The 18,326-nt window shown below is 41.0% G+C and overlaps 1 protein-coding gene across 2 annotated transcripts; it reads right to left on the reverse strand.

Annotated features, from left to right (window-relative positions):
* Positions 1-655: 655 nt before the first annotated feature.
* Positions 656-17,134, reverse strand: LOC147436743 (aquaporin NIP1-1-like). 2 transcript variants are annotated; one of them, XM_086486172.1, is made up of 5 exons: positions 16,591-17,134; positions 16,173-16,406; positions 4,832-5,032; positions 4,578-4,642; positions 656-1,000 (listed from the first exon to the last, which is right to left on the reverse strand). In XM_086486172.1, exons 1-5 carry the CDS (start codon positions 16,606-16,608, stop codon positions 832-834), a joined length of 687 nt encoding a protein of 228 aa, XP_086342298.1. In that variant the 5' UTR covers positions 16,609-17,134; the 3' UTR covers positions 656-831. The 2 variants fall into 2 exon arrangements, with proteins under 2 accessions (XP_086342298.1, XP_086342299.1); XM_086486173.1 differs by having other exon boundaries at positions 16,173-16,403; positions 16,591-17,131.
* Between the last annotated feature and the right edge of the window lie 1,192 nt (positions 17,135-18,326).

The raw sequence follows: 18,326 nt of genomic DNA on the forward strand, positions 1-18,326 counted from the left end.
GGGTTGAGGCCACTTTGTTACTCTTTCATGCAAGTTCCCCTATGCTTCCGCCAAGCTTCAGGACTGCCCAGGGAAGCGCCAAAATCTTATCGTAAAGTGTGGCCTCCTTCCATGTGCCCCCTTCAAAGGCAAGCTCTGCTTTGCTTATCATATCCCAAACCATGATGTCCCATTCTTGATTTTGATCTGTCGGCGAGATAACTAATTTGGCACTCAATGATTCTGCATGCAACATGGGTCAATGATTCCTATACCACCTTGTTTCTTTGGTCTTGCTATCCATTCCCATTTCCCCCATTGGCAAGGGGTTGTGGCTTTCATGTTGCTCTTCCATAAGAATCATTCAAAAATTCTTTCCAATTGGATTTGCGCATTTTTAGCAGGCATCAGATATGCAAGGACATAGAAATATCTTGTTGCCTGTCTAGTGTTGCTGAATAGAGTGAACAAAAAAAGACACTATGGGATAATTATCACAATTAAAAGATACTTATAACACTTGCAAATTTCGGTGAGTACTTGCAAACTATACGATTACCTCTTTTGGAAGATTCATTGATGTTCTGATATATTATGCAAGTAAGAAGATTTCAAAAGTTGGCTTGAATAGGCCTACACTAGTTGGTCACTCTACATATAAAATTGCAAACATGCAAAATCAAATTTAATTTTTTTATTATCTCTTAAAAGCTCTATGTACATAGACTTGGAATTATCTGTCCTTGATTCTACATGAGTATAGAATACAATTTCCACTTTTTGATAAGTAAAGGCCTTGTTGTACTTTACTTCAAAAAAGGGCATGCTTGCAATATTTGCCTTGCCTTCCTATCAAATGCTTTCACTTTTGGTTGGTTTGATTCCTGTGTAAGTTAAGCCGGAGAGCATCGCTCCAACTATTGGTCCGATGATAAAGATGTACAAGTAATTGAAGTTCATGGCAACTAGTGCTGGTCCAAGTGATCTTGCAGGGTTCATAGACAAACCACCACATAGTGGCCTAATGCAAAAAAATCAAGCCTCGGTTCTCTCTCTCTCTCTCTCTCTCTCTCTCTCTCTCTCTCTCTCTCACACACACACACACACACACACACACACACACACACACAAACAAACAAACAAATTCAAGTATCATAGAGGATACAAATTTCACCCAAGATAAAGCATTTAAGGAGAAGAAATATATCCTTATACCAAACAATACATTCACATTTCAATAAAAGTCGGCTTAGGTCAAATGGTACCGTTTTACATTTTTAGAAGACAGGTCTTTGCAAATAAATATTACAATGAAAATTGCATGAAATAATTTGTTACTGAGAATGAGAATGTAAGTTGGATTATTTGACAAATTCCTAAGTCTTAACACTCGATTGATCATGAAGAAGTGTACTATCCTAAACAAATCCGTGTCCATCAGTTTAATTTAGTCACATGCGACCTAAATTCTAGCCCATTTAATTTAGTGTACTTGTTCGAATGCTTGATCTTTGATTCCTTGCTGAATCCCACTAGCCCAGTGCTTTCTTTTAGCTCTATCTGAATACCATTGAGCAAGATAGGCACCACATTTCCCATCTATTTTTTCCATCAAAAAGATAGAGCTGCATTACTTGGTGCAAGAAGATCATTGGAATGCTTCTGCGAACCTCTCGCCCCTGAACTCTACAAAGTCTCTAGAGTCTAATGCCACCAAAAGGTATGTACATTAAGGTGGCATACCCAACAAATAAATCAATTTGATCATGAGCTTCTTTTTTTCCCAAACTCACAAACTCAGCAATAATTGTATTAAAAAAAGAAACCATCTTTTTTTTTCATAGAATGCCATGCTCCACCCGAGCCATAGCATCTGCCAACATCCACATCCCACACCACCAGATACACCAGATACATCGGCTAATAAACCGGCCGACCCTGAGGCCAATCTCACAATAGGGAACATAGGAAGACTTAGGGTTTCCACCAAGGAGTAAGGCCTGCCACAACTCACCCCTTGAACAGCCAGAACATAGGAGACATAATTCGGCAAGGGAAAAAAACCCCAATAGCTCCCACAGCCCCTTTGAATGATTGTAGTACATTTTAGGCGATGTTTTTCAAGTCACATGTATGATTATTTTGCTCCTTCATGTAAAGCCACTATGTTGAGAAAGCCATTCCCATTGAGTTCGTACTATGGGTACTTATATTTATTTGCCTCTAGTGATTCATTGGGCTTTCCTCCTAAACTCATCACCTAAGGTACTTGACACAATTTGAAGCTTTCATCTCAATAAATAATATTATGATTGAAGAGGTCCCCCCTCCACACTATCTAGCATGCGCATGCTCAAATGGGATCGATGGTTGGGATGCGCATTTGGAAAATTCAAGAAGAAAAGTAAATTCGCACAGGCTTGTAAATTCGGGTCGATCCGCACCCCATGTCTCGAACCCCCGACCTCCCCACCACGAGCCATGTACACTAACCACTACACCCTCATGCGTCCGTTGAAATATAAGCATTTCGAGTATGTCATATTGTAAATGTGGGCCGATTAGTAAATTCGGGGCAACCTCAGATCTGACGATCTATAATTGACGCGCGTCGTCTTTTCCTCCTCCACCATTGATCCCATTTGACCATGCCCGTGTGATATAGTGATGAGGCTCGACTAGCTTACTTTGCTCCGAAACCCATGTTAGATAAGATGACTTTCTCATTCTCATTAGATGGAATCTAAAAAGATACCATAGAAGACTCCACATTATCCTCAAAGCCCCCCTACTGAGGTTAAATCAAAAACTAGCAAAGCATGGGCTCGAACTCTAGCAGACCTGCACAATCGTTTACGACTATTGCACTAACCACTCAAGCAATATCTAGTTTTGTAGCATGTACAAACCTTCAACCTTTATAAAAAGAAGGCATTGCTCCCCACCCCACTTAGCACTCCCATACTCCACTACCATGTTCCCCCTATTTCTATCAACTTCAACGTGTGCACCTCTTGCCACCTCGGACGTGTGCTATTGCCACGTGCTATTGCTTTTGGCATCTAGATGCCTCTACAATATTTATCTACACAACCTCACTTTTCTATAAAAATGAGAGGGAATTGAAGAAGACCCACCTATTTTTGGACTACATAAGTAGTTCTTAGTAAAGGGTTGGATTTTGGGCGCATCTCTAGACCATTGGATAAAGCTTGTGGATTAGTGCCACATGTCGAGCTAATGATAATAAACCTTTTTTTATTATTCCTTGTAGGCCCTTGTGAGAGGGTGTTGACATTTGTGTACCCCTCCCTTTAAAGAGGGGCATTGAGTATTGTGTCAAACACAATTTTTCTCGTCCTCTTTCATTTTGTTTTGTTTTTTTTCAAATTTTTACAATGCTTTCAAGAGTTTGTTCAATCATTATTTTTAATGCTTTTGAAATATGTCGTAATCTAAATAGTTTATTGTTACACTTTATTTTTCAAAAAACAGAATTTTTATTGTGATACCACACGTTTAAAATACTAGTGTAACTTTCTATTTTCTTCTCTCACAAAGAAGCCTATCATTATGAAATTCTTCTCAATAGTATTATGTAGGTCTTAGTGAAGCTATGAAAGATTGTTATCAAACTATAACTACTACTACTGGCTCTGCTACTCTCAATTAGATAGAATCTATGTAGTTCGACCATGGAAGGGGTTTCTTTGTTCTTAAGTAAGAAAACTCCCCTCCAACATCTCAAATCGAGCTCAAGACGCTCGTATTTAGAGTAAAACTTCTCCTGTAAACCAATCCACCACGAGCAATTCAATGCACTACGTACAACATGGGCGGATTAAAAACATGCTTGCTTGCACCTGTTGCCTCACATAGGCTCTGTCCTCAGCTATCCATGCATGTGTGCGTTTGTTCTTTCCTCATAGACTTGGCTGCCTGCGATGTGACACATGCATGCTGAGGCTCCTGTACCTCCCTTGCAAGACAGCTGGAAACCATTTTGCCTTTCCTTTTTTATTCAACTCTAAAAATCAAGGGAGACATTTTGGCCCACCTATTGGGATAGTTCACTATTTATAATATTTGAAGTTAATTAATTAACCTCTTTCCATCTTTTAAGGCTAAGACAAACACAATTGACGAGAGCTAGCCCAATTGGTTGAGCATTTGAACTACGTGACCCGGGTCATGGGTTTGATTGCAGGTGGGTGATGTCTCAAGACGTTCTCTTGTATCTGCCCAGGGTGAGAATGCTGGATCGCTCCAAAAAAGACTAAGACAAACATAATCATACATATAAAGAATATGGTATAGCTCAGCTTTTTATTTATGAAGTAAGTTATGGTTCTTGCATATGTATCATGTGAACATACGTTTATGATTGGGACCTTACTAGTGTGACTATTTCACACAGAGGTAGAGATTTGATTGCTTCCTTATTGTATGTATAAAATTATTTGATTTTAGGTCATCATCATGTGCCTCAATGGAGGACGAATTTAAGAAAAGAACACTTCATGCTGACTAAATCATATGTTTCTCTAAATAAATTTCTTACTTCGTTTCTTTATGAGATATGGAGTTCTTTTAATCACCTTCCATAATATCCAAGTAAAGCAACAGTAGATCCAATCATAAAGCTTCCTCCAAGATCTCCATTCTGCAAAATGTAACATCCACAATCGCATACTCAGCCATATTCAATATTTCTATGTTTATTCTTAAAATTATACATTCCAAACAATATACAAGTGTGGTTAAATCTTTTTGTCCCTCCAAACTCACAATAGTGAGTGTATATATATATTGCAAAATCTTAATGCATGATCAAAATTCACCAAAATTATACCTCACCAAGATTACATGCCACTTTCATGTTTATAAGCATGAGAATAAAAGTAGCCACAAACTCCATTGTAATGGATGCACTAGGATGGTTGAGAGGCTCGTTGATAGCCACAAAGAAGAGTGTAGGCTCATGTACAATCACTCGTAAGCTTAGAGAAGCTAACAATGCACCAATAGTTTGTGACAATATGTAGACACCAACCTAGATAGAAATGAAGGATGACTTGTTAGCATATCGAAGCATTATTCATTAATACTTTTTTTTTGAATTAATCACTTGGAAAAAGATTGTAAGAGAGCATACAAAATCTATCAGAATTTAAATTTAACATCATCTATCAGAATGCTCAATTATTATACCTAGTTTGGACTTTGAGCAAAGGTGTTTCATTTCACCTATCAAGTTATAGTATGCCAACAATTTTTGAAAATGGAATTTCTACAAAGATGTGCAAGCATGGAAAAGGAAATTCAAAAGTTCAGAGTTGTTGGAAAGCTAGAAGAATTGTTTTGAAATGCAATGTAATTATTTTATTAGCTTGGGGAGAACACACATATCCACTCATGTACGCCACTCTTTCTCTCAAGTTTGGCAACAATGGGATACACTTTGCATGCTTAAACCCGACTACGCAAGCATCTTACCAATTGACCTATCATCAAAGTATACATAATAAGATTATGTGCCTTGGAAAAATGAATGTGTGGAGCAGAATGAAAGATACGTTGAGCTGAGATGGGAACGTTCGAGGGTTTGCTATAATGGTCTACACTCGAGTGGAGGTTTGAAGGGTGAGTTGTGCTGCACAGAGAGGAGGGTTGTAGGATGAGTCTCTTACACAAGAGAGCAGGTTGAAGGGTGACTGTGAGTGATTGACCTGAGCCACCGCGCGTGTGTGGGTTTGATTGCATAGGGTACTTGGGGTTGTGTTTGATTTAGTTCTAACTCCCTAACCAAAGAGAAATCTTGACAAAAGGGAAGTCACTTTTGTGACTCTTACCCTTCTGCCTACTAAGCACATTCGGCCGATTGGCTACGGTGCTCACCCATTATGAGGCTAGACCCATGTCAAACCCATGACTTTGGGGTTGTGTTTGATTTAGTTCTAACTTCCTAACCAAAGGGTGTTGGACATTTTGACAAAAGGATAGTAACTTTTGTGACTTTCCCCTTGTGCCTACTAAATAAATTTGGTCGATTGGCTATAGTGCTCACCCGTTTTGAGGCTAGACACACTTTAAACCCATGAATTTGGGGTTGTGTTTGATTTAGTTCTAATGCCCTAACCAAAGGTGTTGAATGTTTTGACAAAAGGGCAGTCACTTTTGTGACTTTTACCCTTTTGCCTACTGAGAGACTATCTACTGTGCTCAGAGGGTACTTGTCATCTGTTTCCATCGATGGGGTATTGCAAGTGTGGGAGGCTTGGCTACCTTATCACCCCAACATAGCAATTGGCATCTACATATGAAGCGTTTTCTTTTTTATGCTCCAAAAATCAGCAGTTTACAAGGGAGACAGAGACTTCCAAGCTCTCAAGAAAATGCTCCCACAAATAGTTGAAGTTGAAGATGCAATTAACATAGCTATCCCTCTGGTGGTACTTAAGAAACAACTCATTGAGTTGGTTAGCTCGACACTTGTGTTCAGGTTTATGGGCAAGGTACCTCCCAAAGCAAAGCTGATAAATTGGTTATATAGTGATAATGTCCTCAATCAAAGTGGGTCACTTGTGACTGCCAATATCTTGCAAAAGGTTTCTTTTCCATACAATCTAATGATGAGGCAACAATGGCTAAAATACTAGCTAAAAGCCCACTATTGTTCAATTGAGCACCCATGTGTGCGCTCCCATGGGATCCTTCATTTGAATCCACAATGCATTCAAGGACATGTGCGTGGTGTGGGTGGAGTTTGTAAACCTCCCGATGTGGTTGAGGAACAACTTGAAACATTTGGCAACATCCCTTTCTATCCCTCTGTTTGTGCCAACCAGAAGAGCCGCAAGTTCCACAACAAATAAAGTGTGCATATGGTGGGATCTTACAAAGTCCCAACCCAAGAACCTTGTAGTGAATGTGGAGGCCATAGAAAGGTCATTCCATTGAACTTTGGCATCTTTTTGGTGCTTGCTTCAAGTGTAGAAAATTTAGGCACTTTGCAAGGTCTCGTCATTAGGAAAAATGTGAACCCCAAAGGGGCCTTGTAAGAGAAACCAATAAGATTTGAGTCAACAATAGGACATAAAAGGGGGGGCATGGATAGCCCATATCCACATACCTCAAAACTATATCATGTAACATATCTATGGAAAGAGCTCGGAAATGCGCTCCCAATGCACAATTGTCCGACAAATTTGAAGTTAAAATGCTCAAGTTATTTCCATTCGAAAGAATGAAAAAATTGGTGTGACCATGTCCACAAGCCCATTCTCATTGGTGTATAGAGTACATTCCAAAAGCATCTTTGAACTTAAAGGGCCCTTTCAAGGTTCATAATTTCTCTAATGTCATGTTGCATGGGCAATGGCAATAGGCTCTGGCCATTAAAGGGGAAAAATACTAGCCAAAAAAACCTCAGATAGAACCTAAAATAGGGACTCCATCAGAGAAGGTTGTCAAACAAGTAGGGAAGGATCAATAGCTAAAGGAGAACAAAAACACGCTAGAGAAACCATGAAAACCCTATCAAGCCTAGAATAGAAATGAGAAGGCCATTTTGCACTACTGATTCTCGTATGCTGCCCAATTAGAAAATCGCAAGATATGATGGCTGAACAACTAAAAGAAACCTCATCGAATAATCCCAAAACCCCCTCCCTTAACATCTTTGAGGTAATTCAAAATTCCAATCCGAGAATCTCATGACAACTAAGATGTCAGTCTCACACACTGTGAGTGAAAAAGTACCAGTGGAGGAGGACATAAGGAAAGAGATTATGGAGGAAGAGTTCCTCGAGGTGGAGGAGTTTATACCCCTCTCTCAATAATGTTACCTGTTGCTATCTACTAGTTATGGAATTTGAAAGGTTTAAAAACCCAAAAGAAGAACTCCCTCTTCTAGGAGGAAGTTTGAAAAGGCACGGAAGTCAACTGTTGGGCCATCCAAGAGCATCACTTGGATGCTTCTATAAAAAAAAATCAAGCAATGGGGAAGAAGCTGCTATTCTACAGAGAAGGAGTTGATGGATAAAGTGGCATCCTCGCAAATGTGGATAGGTACCTAGAGCCTAAGGTGGTCTTCAATCATCCATTTGAAGAGCTTTAGGAGTGAGTGTCAAGTGGAAAAATCAAACATTCACCATTATTAACATATATGGACTCTGCACTACTAAGGAAAGAGTCGAATTGTGGGAGCACCTTTAAGACACTCCATAAGAAGGGAAATGGCTCCTTATTGAAGACTCGGGCTCTTCAAGTATACTAACTGGATCCAAAAAACCCAAATGGCTAAGTCGGGAGATGGTGGACATGTGGGAACTTGGTCCTTGGAACAACATGCCAAGTTTCATGTACACTAGCATGTAGTATGCCCAAACCATTAGGGCCAAAAACGGCTAAAAAAGGGTTGTTTGTTAATCTAAGGATTAGGAAATAGTCCAATAGTAAATTGACACATATACAAAAGTATGGCACTCATGTCTCCTCTACCTTGGGTCTTTATGGTCCTATTTTGGTGGAGAACGGATAAATGTCTTGATCGTTTGGCTAAAATCACTATACTTAAGTGTTTTTGCTAACTAACATTAAAGTTTGGGTCCAAATTACTGGCCTTTTATTCCATTTTATATTTCACAAAATCAAGTTAGAAGATAGAAAATCTCTCTTTTCAGGCTCTAAAAACAACGCCATTAATGACAAATCACTTAGTTTTTTCAAACGTCTACTTTTTTCACCTTCCCTTTGTTTTGTGAGGGTTTTTTCTCTTTTTATAGCATTTTCAAGTTACACACTCTTCCTCTCCAATCTCCGAGCTTCCATGGCATCCACTACACGTCGTCCTTCTCATAGTATAACTTCTTGAGATTTTCATAACATCAGAGAAATGGTCTTTGAAAACCCATGTTGTTTTGTTTGAACGACTGGGTAACAATGGTCCCTTCAAGCAAAGGTGCACATAGAATGAAACAAACTAAGCAAGATAAAGTGATAATCCATTGAAAAGGTCGTGTTCTTGTCTTCAAAGTGACCAACAATGGCTATGGCCAAAGACATGGTGCTAAACTTGGATGAACATTCCATAGGCCATTCTCATTGTAGGGAACACAAAAGCTTATATATTTGATTCTCATTGTCCTCTCAATTTATTTATTTTTTTGCTTTGATTTCAGTTATCTTTCTATCAACACCTACGGAGTGAGAGCCTATCGAAGCTTGAGTGGCCAATTCAAAGCTATTCACAAAGGGATTGCATTCGATGCTGACAAGCCACCTTTTTAACAAAACAGTTGGTATGTTTGTGTATTTTGCAGACTACAGGGTTTTATCAAGAGAAGGTGCACATGAAGAACTACATGAGTTTCCTGTTCCCACCATCCGATCACTAGAATGGGAAGCCCTGATCCAAGTACCTTCAAATTTAAAATCAAAGAAGATATCCTCAAAGCTATGTCTCCAAGCACGATTTCAATATGGATTAATATTCAATGGTTCTTGCCTATTTATGTCTTTGTTTCATGTTCCAAAACAATGGATTTGTAGAGGCCAAGAATGATGTGGCTTAATAGAAGATTATATATGACTGAACTAGGCACTGTACTTGGAGAAGGATGGGGTACCAAGGAGACTTTCCATAGTGGAGACAATATCAATTGTAGAGTAAGCTCAAACTCTATGTCTATCTCATACGAGTTATGCCACCAGTCATTACTTTTGGGCAATGACTGCAGGAGGTGGAGAAGCAAGCTAGGTAGTTGGGTCCCTCTAGAGGAGAATTGTTCACAGTTTGAGTTTAAAATCATGTAGTCCATCCATTCATTGAGCCTAGAAACCTTATAATAACATCAAACTAGAGACTACAAGATGTCAAAGAATCTCTCAAGTTTCTTAATGGAACATCCAGAAACATCCCTTGAGTATAAATTCAAAGTTGATGACATTGTTCTGAGCACAAGGATGGAGAATGCAACCTCATGCATCACATGTCTTCCCAAAAAAGAGTTGCATTTGAGCCACTTGCAAGGACTTGATAAGCTGAAGTGGATTTCTCCAATATTGTAATCACTACAATTTGGAAACATACATGTATTTTCTACTTTGTTGATGTGACCCGTATTTTACGTACATTCAAATCTAAATAACAACATGATACACACTTAAGAATTGAATTGCTGACATCAAATATTTTAGTACAAAAGTATAGTCTCAAAAAGAGTGTCTGCTCATATGGACAAAATGAACAAAACTATATACAACTCTTGTGGAATAATGTAATCAACCAACCAAATCAACTTTTCTTTCTGCATGATATGATTTAAGATCTTCAAAGAATCTTTGCATTTTTTGTTTGTTGTGATCAACTATTGCTGAAAGAGGTTGAGGAGAGGGTTTTCGTGACTTGAGCTCCTGAGGGGTTGGCATGGGAGACTTGAGGGTGGTGAGTTGGGCTCCTTAGGGGTTGGATTGCTAGAATTGGCAATGGGTTCCTTGGGGGGTGGTGAGTTGGGCTTCTAAGGAGTTGGCTTCTAAGGAGTTGGCTTGGCAGACTTGGTAGCCACCTTGGCAGGCATGGATGAAAGATTGAAAGGGGAGCCAAGCTTGGCCCCCTTACTTTCTTAGATGAGAGATGTTTCTGAACTTTGAATTTTAGTGGTGAGTGAAATGGAGAGCATGTGTCACTGGGAAGAGTTTAGTAGCCCGAACGACATAAGGGGGGAGCTTCTTGGATTCACAAACACCTACTATCGTGTCGTGCAGGAGGGGGAGGATCCCGAATGCAGAACATGTGATGAGCAGCCCGTGTCATCGGAAAGAGTCCATAAGTCTAAATGATGCAATGGCAGAGCTTCTAGGAATCACAAACAAGTGCTATCGCATTGTGCGGGGAGCTAAGGTGACCCAAATAAGGAATGTAGCCCAAAAAAAGTGAATGGATGGGCTTAAAAAAGTATGAGAAGGCCCCATCATTTTGTGTCGTGTCATACTACATTGAGAGAATGAAGCAATGCTCCAAAAATCAAGGGTGAGAGTTTTGTGGTCAGTGGAAAAGGAGCACTTGTAGAGGTTTTATATAGATTCTTTTGTCCGTACATGGTATCGTTGATGCCACATGGCATACGTCAATTAATGCCATGTGGCACCAACGATCATATTTTTTTGAAAGTATATAAGCTACTTACCACTCCCACATGCATGTTTCAAGTCCATAGTACTCTCGATTCCTCCACGATGGCACGAGAGGAGCACTTTGAGCATTCTCACAACCCCTTTTAACGCTACTTTTGGGCTTCCTCACCACATAGATTCCAAGAATGTACCATGCGTTAAGAGCTCTTCTTATGTTTTCAAACACCCTTATATCACTGCATCCAAGCTCCCTCACCGCGTCGCTTTCATTTCCCGCACCACGTGATAGGAGACCTTTGCAAGGCGATGTGATGGAGAGGGGGCAACAAGATGAGGTCTCTCTTATTAAATGTGAGGACCCTTTGATCGAACCATTATAGGACATATGGGAAGATGCTATTGGACAAGCTAGAAATATTAACCCAAGAACTTTCTTATTTATGTAACGACAAAAGGATAAGTGAGAAGCATTTTTATCTGCTAAAAACAAGATAAAAGTTTAACCCCAAAAGTTATGATCCTCTAGTTCATAAATATCAAATCTCAATTACCTCACAATATATAAAATTATAACTTTCAGATACACCAAAATTGGATGTTTTTGACACCATCGATGCGTTTGAAATGCCCAAACCCCCCAGGATCGGCTAGCTACATGCCCCATTTGGACACCCAGAGGCTGTTAGGCCCAAAAAAGGCCTCTAGAGGCACTATCCCGCATGTCGTGAAAATAAGGGGTAGGGAGATGTTTGCACCGCGTGTGATAGTGCCTCTAGAGGTTTCGGTGTCCAAATGGGGCATGAAGCGAGTTGTTCTCGGGGTTTTGGGGTGTTCCAAATACATCGATGATGTGAAAGATAACAAATTCTGTATTATGTAAAAGCTAGCATTTTACTTTTGAGTCATTGAGAAGAGTTAGAACAACATGAAAGAGTAAATAATAAGATTGTCACTTCTTGTAATTTTTCTTTATATAGGATAGTCCAAACTTTAGGGACCTCTAGTAAAAACCTAGCACGTGCTATGGGTTGGGCCTACGTGGCCTTTCAGCCTATGAGATCGGTCCTAGGGGTGGGGGGGCCATTGATGACACTACAGTAGGGTGAGTCTGGGGGTTCCCAACCACAAACAACCTATCTGTTTGGAGCTTTGAGGGCCGGAGGTCCTGCCGCCTCCTCTCAGGGAGGAGAATGGCCTACAAGTGTGATTGGGTGTTGTTGGTAAGGTTGGACAGTTGGAAGGGTATGCTGCTTGGGGTAGACTCCCTCCTGGGATGTAGAGCACGAGGTCGGTTCTCTGAGATGCAAGGCGCTATTGTGAGATGTGTATGGATATTCGGTTCTAAGTTTGGGCTGGCTTTTAGGGATGGCTAAGGGTGCTCTCCGGCATGTCTAGCGAGGGGTGGTAGGCTTGGTCTGACATGGTGGCAATGGAGAGTGATTTTCTAGAAGGTGTTTGACTCTTCTTCTAAATGCCTATTGGGTTGGTGGACCAACTTGATGGGACTGCATATGGTTTCATAATGGGTGGTGTAGATTTATGCGTGGTGATGTGCATCTTCTTTCTGCTTTGGTGATGGAGACTACTGGGATTCGCCCGTCTTTCGGCTATATAGTCAAGCTTGGGTGCTTTCCCCTTGGTGGAGATCAACCATGTGGCAGATGCAGAGACATGATTGACAAGGCAAAAATCTTTTCTCAAGGTGGCTAGTGAAAATACCTAGAGGTGCATGACAAACTACTTGCCCCTCAGTGGACCAGCCTAAGACTTGGAGGCACAATAGATGAGCTAGTACGAAAGTGTACTAAAGCATCAGAGGCATTAGAGTGGGGAGAGTTAACAAGATATCTTTTAAAAGTCCATAACTCGTTGGTTCCCTTGGATATCTAAAGAAACAAGCATCCCTTTGAACACATTTTGGTGAGAAATTGCCGAAACGATCAATAATAAAGGGCTCAAATCACTGACCCATTTTTGGGACAAAAATAGTAGGAGCTAGAAAGGAATAGATCAACTGGCTACCCAGTTCCACCTCAATGAGATTGAAAGACTATTGATCAACAAAGATGTCGAAGAGCTTGACCACCAATGTATGCCTGTGTGCAAGTCCAAGTACGAGTGGAGATCTTGGCGATGGCCCAAGAGCAACCACTTCTTTAAGCCACAAACCAAGGATGTCTACCACACTCTAACTATCTCAAGTGATTGGTTCTCCCCCCTTAACAAACAATGGGAAAAGCAATGGCGGGAGGCAAGGTGGGTGGAGATAGCAAACAACATCTTGAATCCACGATGGCCACTGGCGATAAAGATCATTTTGTGGAAGGTAATATGGGGGACTTTGTTGACGTGAGTAAAGGTTCTAGTCAAAGATATTGGTTTTAATAGATGTTTGGGATAGAAACTGGTTAGTGAGGACTCCCTCACTTGCTCTAGGAGTGCCAGGCTATAAGTCGCCTGATAGGGAAGATCTACAAATGGATACAAAAGACTTGGAAAATAGGGTTCTTCAAGAACGACATGTTCTTAGGAGGGATATACATGATGAATAGCCAAGCATTGCTTATCTACACACAAAGTTTTAGGTTTTGTTATTTTAAGTAAATCTGGAAGGCTAGGAATTCATGTCGAGTGTTTGAGAATGTTCTCTCAACAGCTAGCTTCACATACATTTTACAAGAAAGCAGGGAATCAATTGTTTCCATGGATAAAAGAACTCAGAGACGAGTGGTATAGAGCCATCAACGTCATGCTGATAGAATTTGTGCATGCTAATCAGAACATGGATAGTTGTTTGCCTTTTGTTGAGGCCATGTAGCTTATCGATGTATTACAAAATCCCTCAAGGCTTGATATGAGCTTGAGGTTGCTTTGTACATTTATTCTGGAGAATTCAATGCATAGCTCACAACTGTGAGTTTGGAAAAAAAAATTATGTTTGTTTTGGGGGGGGGGGGGGGGGGAGGGTCCCTTGAGTCATCTTACACACTCAAAATTCTCACACTTAGCATTAACCCATTAGCAAAAAAAATTATCACCTCCAGAATCTTATGCCCAATTAAAGGGCTTTTCTGGACTCCAACCCCTTCATAAAGGCTATGGCAATTGAAAGAGTATGCATTATAATGTGTCTTGTTAGGCAAGAACTAAAAAGGAATACATACATTATAATGGACGCAATCCAATGTAGTAACTAATGGAATTAACTAGCATCTTAGTAATGTTAATCACATTATAATTGATTATGGTTTTCTAGCATATATCATAATCACTAATGTGTTCATTACTAACGAGCAACATATAATGGAAAGATAATGTAGAGTAAGAGAGAGTAACAATGGAATTGCAATAGCTAGGGGCTAACAATCATGTATTGCTCTCGATCAACAAACTCACTTACAATGCTTTTATGGTAGCGTTTTTTAAGGCATAGAGAGGCTAAAATATCATTTGTAATCTATAATGCTCTTGGGCCACATGGGTATCGTAAGTGGAAGATATGTATGCTAGTATTTTGCCATGTGCAAATATCTATAGCCTATATCTAGAGCTAGAGCATGTTAGAAATTCTAGAAGGTTCTTGGAAGATTCCATTGAAATATGATATGAGCATGGATATTCTTATGACATCTAGAATATTTTATGAGTGATATATTCTATGAGATTCGACTAACTGAAGGGTGTTTTTCACGTGGAGCATGCACACTTTCTTTGAACATTCCTCCTTTGAAGTATAGAATGTGGTATGTCGGCATAATGCCCGCATAATGTCATCATGTCCTCCTTAGAGATGCTACATGCATAAGCAAGTGGAAGGTTTTATCTCCACTGAGGTAGTGTTTACTCCCAAATCCAAGTGTACAATAATGCATGGCTAATGTATTAATTACACTTGTAAGGTAGTGTGTAATGGGCCCTTTACAATGAATGATAATTTAGTAAAGATATGCTGGATTCAAAATAAATATATTCACTATACACACATAGCGCAAGGACACTCTAGAGAGAATAAAACACTAAAGAAAAATTATGACAAAAAAACCACAAATGTAGTAATGTGCACTCAACCATATCTCTTTATATAAATACAAAAGTTTTTGGTCGACTGTGATAGGTCTTTCATGTTCTAAACTCACCCTTCACTTATTCCCTTTTGATGTTTTGAAGGGCTTTTTAATTTTAAGAGATTGGGGAGACTAATCCCTCCTTAAAACAAGAATTTCTAAGAATCTTAGACAAGTACTCCCTTTATAACGACAACGAATGATGATTTATATTGTGCAAGGTAATAAACTAATATCTTTACCCCATGTCAATAATTTTTCTCATGGTAAAGGCTTGATTATTAAATCTCAATAAGCTTGGTGGGAACATGAAAGAAATTTCAATGACAGTGACACTTTAACTAGAAGGAAGAGATTTTGAGCTAAGAGCGATGTGTTCTTACTGAACACTATGCAATTTAAATGTTTTAGAGGTTATAACTTTTTCACCTCCGCTCAAGTGATCGCAACCTTGCTCTAAGAAAATGTTTTTTTAAAAGGCTCATAGTCTACACGATCTTTGATAATCACCTTGTTACCGATTTTACGTGTAGGGGTTGTAAGGGGAGGAAGTTCAAATTCTTGCATGGACTCTAACGGCATAAATGAGGCATTTTAGCTTAGTGCGGCTTTTTGTATGCCATTAACGAAATAGATGAGCACAAGCTACATACACAAGAAGATTTAGAAATTTTCTCATGTCGGAAAATGGAGTCTTTTTCGGTGGTTTTCATACAATGAATAACATCATGAGCTTCTGCTCGAGAGGCATCGCATACCTAACTAGGCACGATTGGGGTCAGGGGACCACCGGCCCCCCCACCGAGCCAGCGGTCCCCTGCCCCCAATCGTACCTAGCTAGGTATGCGATGCCTCCCTCACAGAAGCTCATGATGTTGAGGTAAGTCACAATGTGGGAATTATTGCGAGAATTTGTCCAAAACTTCTTGTGATAATATGCGTACATATGCCTATGCCAAAAACTTAAACAAGGATGAGAGAAATGTGCAATACCTCTCGCCAAGGGAAGAGACGGGCAGCAGCAAAGCCCAGAGTGACGGCCGGGTTGAGGTGGGCGGAGGAGATGGGGGCCAACGCCCACACCATCAGCATTACTGCCATGCCGCTGCCAACTGCGACACCACCATGTTCGGCGTATGTGTACCCGATCTCCTTCGCCGCTGCGATGCTCCCTGCACAGGAGGCCAGCACCACCACGAATGTCCCTACGAGCTCTGCTGTGGCCTGCTGTACAAACAAATTAGGGGCACATTATGCACATCACTTGCTAAGACTAGAGAGATGGTGCGCTTAGCGGGGAGAGAGAGAGAGAGAGAGAGAGAGAGAGAGAGAGGGGGGGGGGGGGGGGGGGGGGGGGGGGGGGGGGGGGGGGGGGGGGGTGGGGGGGGGGGGGGGGGGCTGTGTACTTAACCTTTCGCAATAAGGTCATGTGCAGGGCTTCCCTGATGGCCGACAGGCTGAAAACAGCGCGAATGCAGCTGCCGCTTGCGCCTTCTTCCTGCACGCCTGTAAGCTGTCCATGCTACGCCTACACAACAATAGATTGCAGCTGCAGAATGTATAAATATCTGCACTTGCAGCCGCGCACCACCAAGCTCTGCTAGCTGATCACTGCCACTTGTAATAACATCACAAGCTCTCTAGTATTCCTTCTTAAGAATTGGGACTCTTCACGTCCTTTGAATCAATATGGGCTTCGCATGCAACTTGCTGTGAGGGCGGGACCACGTGAAATTTCTGCTGTAGCTAATATAAGCTACATGTAGGCTTAGCTAGCCATTCTCAAATAGATCTTCATTTTGTGGGCCATTTGTAATTTGCGCTCCCTCTCTAGTCTCCCTCTCTCTGTCGACTCTCGTCCTCCACATCTGATTTGGCAGCTTCACAGAGAGAGAGAGAGAGAGAGAGAGAGAGAGAGAGAGAGGGTGGCCTGGGCCTCCTGGCCCTCCTCGCCCTTGTCTCTAGCTGGTATGCTGTCTGCCGTCGATGGGAAGTTATAAAAGAGAGAGAGAGAGAGAGAGAGAGAGAGAGGTGTTCATGAACCCGTGCCCTGGTAGCCTGGTGGGGCTGATTTGTCCGTCTATGCTGGACAATGGGAAGCAATAAGAAAAGCGGGGAGAGAGAGAGAGAGAGAGAGAGCATTGCGATTCTGGAAGTTACAAGCATATAGCGAGTAGAGACTTATTAAAGAGAGAGAGAGAGGAGAGATGGAGAGAAAGGACATTGGTAATTTATAAAAGGAAGTTTTTATTACGAGTGATCCACAACACCTATGTGGCTACAATTCTGGGGGAGTCGTTTAGTGTGGAATCTTGGGAGAATTAAGCGAAAAGGGAAGGGGACGACAAACATTGGTAAAGCACTGACGGTACAAAATTTTAAGAAGTGCACATGGTCTTGCATGCTCACATACAAACGTAGAACCACACAAAGGGCGTAGTACCCTGTTTGCAATCTTCTTTTATGACGCTCACCTCGCCCTCCCTCAACAGAAAGTTCTACACAAAAGTATTCATCTACATGTACACCCTGTTTGGTAAATGGTAACACCTCCATCCAATGTCACCATTTTTCTCTTGTGGCATGCATTATTGCATAGCTATGAAGACACCAAACGGTGGTTGAATAATTGTTGTCATCCTATTCTTATCAAGTCAAGGCAATTTTTAGGCCCCTTTGATCATTGGACAAGGATCAATGAAAGATGGTGATTCTCATTAAGATGAGCCAATTTTCGGCCTCTCTTGGAGGATCGAGAGAACATGGTAAAGGTTGCCAACTTTTCTTCATTAGCTTAAGCTAGTTCTAGGCTAGGCCTCCACGATTATGCAAACTACTGCCTACTCGCTCAACTAAAAATAAAATCATTTGTAAAATAACAGATTCTCCCTATATTCCTTTCGAACCCACACCCCCTCCCCCCACCAAATGTGTATTCCTCCTCCTTGCATCCTGCACCTCCCTCTACAACACCCCCCTGCAACCCCTCCTTTCCCTCGCTAATTTGTAGCTCGGTCGTGTGGCTTGGGCGCCTTCTCCCAAGAAGCACCTCCTCAACTCCTGTGTGCCTCCTCCCTTGCGGGCAATGACTTACGAGGGCAACTTCAACTTACAGATGAGAGAGAGAGGGAGAGAGAGGGAGATTTC

Source organism: Adiantum capillus-veneris, chromosome 17 (assembly GCF_014529385.1).
Source record: "Adiantum capillus-veneris isolate H3 chromosome 17, ASM1452938v2, whole genome shotgun sequence".
Lineage (NCBI taxonomy): Eukaryota > Viridiplantae > Streptophyta > Polypodiopsida > Polypodiales > Pteridaceae > Adiantum > Adiantum capillus-veneris.

Coding starts and splice junctions, on each gene's coding strand:
- LOC147436743 (XM_086486172.1), bottom strand. Junction 5,033..16,172: donor GTCTCTTCCCTTGGCGAGAG/GTATTGCACATT, acceptor ATTTCTATCTAG/GTTGGTGTCTACATATTGTC. Junction 4,643..4,831: donor TGGCATGTAATCTTGGTGAG/GTATAATTTTGG, acceptor TACATTTTGCAG/AATGGAGATCTTGGAGGAAG.